At 42.4% G+C, this 1,970-nt stretch overlaps 1 protein-coding gene across 1 annotated transcript; it reads right to left on the reverse strand.

Annotated features, from left to right (window-relative positions):
• Nucleotides 1-349: 349 nt before the first annotated feature.
• rln3a (relaxin 3a) lies at nt 350-883 on the reverse strand. The gene is made up of 2 exons (XM_061884825.1): nt 724-883; nt 350-627 (listed from the first exon to the last, which is right to left on the reverse strand). The coding sequence occupies exons 1-2, from the start codon at nt 881-883 to the stop codon at nt 350-352; spliced, it is 438 nt and encodes a 145-aa protein (XP_061740809.1).
• Nucleotides 884-1,970: the final 1,087 nt, after the last annotated feature.

The following is a 1,970-nucleotide window of genomic DNA, read 5'->3' on the forward strand; positions in this document are numbered from 1 at the left end:
AATGGGGCCATGTATCGTGAGATTTGGAGCCAAAACCTCCTTCCATCAGTGGGAGCTTTGAATGCTTGACCAAATACTTATTTTCCATCATAATTTACAAATAAATTCTTTACCCATTCTGTCTCTCACAGTTGAAGTGTACCTATGATGAAAATTACAGACCTCTGTCATCATTTTAAGTGGGAGAACTTGCACAATCGGTGGCTGACTAAATACTTTTTTGCCCCACTGTACTTAATGGTTCATATTCTGACAGGAAAAAACACTTTGTGCATGATATAAAATGACCAAAAAGCTCTTCATGAACGGTAAGTGCATATATTTGTGTTTGATAATAATCTCTCAGTTCTCAGCAAAGGGAGCTGATCTCGCTCTTGCTGCAGCCCCACTTGCAGCAGGCGTTTGAGAGACCCACCACCACATCCCGACCTTTGCGGTCCGCCTTCCGCAGTGCTTCTAGAATCTCTTCAGTGATAAAAGAACGTGTCGGCCGGCTAAATACTCTGTCATGGTTTTCCCTTGACAGGAAATCCAGATCCCTGTTTCTGTGGAGTATAGAGTCCATCACTGAACTGTGGCTCAACTCCTCCGAGGACTCCTCTTGATGGGAGCTTAAAAGGTCTTCCGCTGCGTTAAAATGAGCAAAAAATTGAAACACAATTCCAGCATTAGAACTGATATGAAATTGTAATCATTCCTGACAAGACAAGGTCCGTTTCTCACCTGAAGTCCCGAGTGACCGTCTCCACCGCGAGCCTCCGCAGGTGAAAATGACCGCCCGAATGAACTCGCGACCGCAGAGCTTGACACCGTACACGGGGTCCTCCATGGGCTCAACTTCCTTCGCCAGCAGACACGCAACAAACACAACCAGTTTCCACATAGTTATTAGAACGTATATAGAATGCTTCTGAAGCAAATAGGTTGGTCTCTCCCTGTTGGCCACAGCTATGACTGACTCGGGGTGACCCAAGTGGGGGTTTTTATAGGGGTCTGGAACCCATGAAGGCTGACATGCAGAGAATGAAAGATTCGACCGGGTGATACAGTCCGTGACCTTTTTGATGACGAAAAAGCGGACCAAAGGTCAGAAGCATGTGAAGTGCTTCCGTCACCTCAGATTCACATGTAAAACATGTCATCAACATGAATTCATGGCATTAATCATGAGAACGAAACAAAACATTGGCCAAAATGTTCAATAATATCTGTATCTGTACTTATTTAGGCATAGTTGAACAAGATCCCATTTACCAGGACATCTGCACTACTGCAAACTTCAACTAAGACAATAAGCCACTAAAACAAATATGTATCCGTCATTTTAAGCCATATACGACAAATTGTACACTGACGTCAACATGTGCATCACTAGCCCTCTGTGCGCCTCGATAATGGCCCATTCTGTTGTTTCTTTACAAAAAAAAAGGTGAGCAGGGGAGAATAGAGGCACTGGCGGTGACATTTCCAAAAGTCCGATAGCATAGACCTCTCCAGCCATGAGTCAGGCAAAATAAAACACTTTTTTTTTTATCTGTGTGGCCATTAGTCAAAGGTCTCTCATTTGGAAAATTACAATGGCGTGATGAATTTGCAATTAATATGACAAAAGCCAGGGAAGAAATTGGCATTTCAGATATGGCATTCATTCCAAAAAAAAAAAAAAAAAAAGAGAGTCATTTAGTCACTTGGATTCCTGACATGTACAATAAAGTTCTGTGGTCATGTCAAATATGCAGCTGTCCCCTGTTTTAGATTAGTTAGACCAGGCCTGGGCAAATATATTGACTCAGGGGCCAAATTTACAAAGAAAAATGTGTCTGGGGGCCGGTATATCAATTTTTAGGAACACTTATGCAAAACCTCACAATAATGTCTGATTGAATGCTAAAAACGAGACCAACTTTAAAGGGCAACATTATCACCAGACCTATGTAAGCGTCAATACAGGTGCTGGTCATATTATTAGA

The sequence above is a fragment of the Nerophis ophidion genome, linkage group LG23, assembly GCF_033978795.1.
Source record: "Nerophis ophidion isolate RoL-2023_Sa linkage group LG23, RoL_Noph_v1.0, whole genome shotgun sequence".
Taxonomy (NCBI): domain Eukaryota; kingdom Metazoa; phylum Chordata; class Actinopteri; order Syngnathiformes; family Syngnathidae; genus Nerophis; species Nerophis ophidion.

What these genes read in the sequence shown, in the direction of transcription:
- rln3a (XM_061884825.1), bottom strand. Translation starts at nt 883, where the DNA reads ATGTGGAAACTGGTTGTGTTTGTTGCGTGTCTGCTGGCGAAGGAAGTT. An exon ending in ACGGTCACTCGGGACTTCAG is followed by an intron (nt 628 to 723) that starts GTGAGAAACGGA and finishes ATTTTAACGCAG; the next exon opens with CGGAAGACCTTTTAAGCTCC.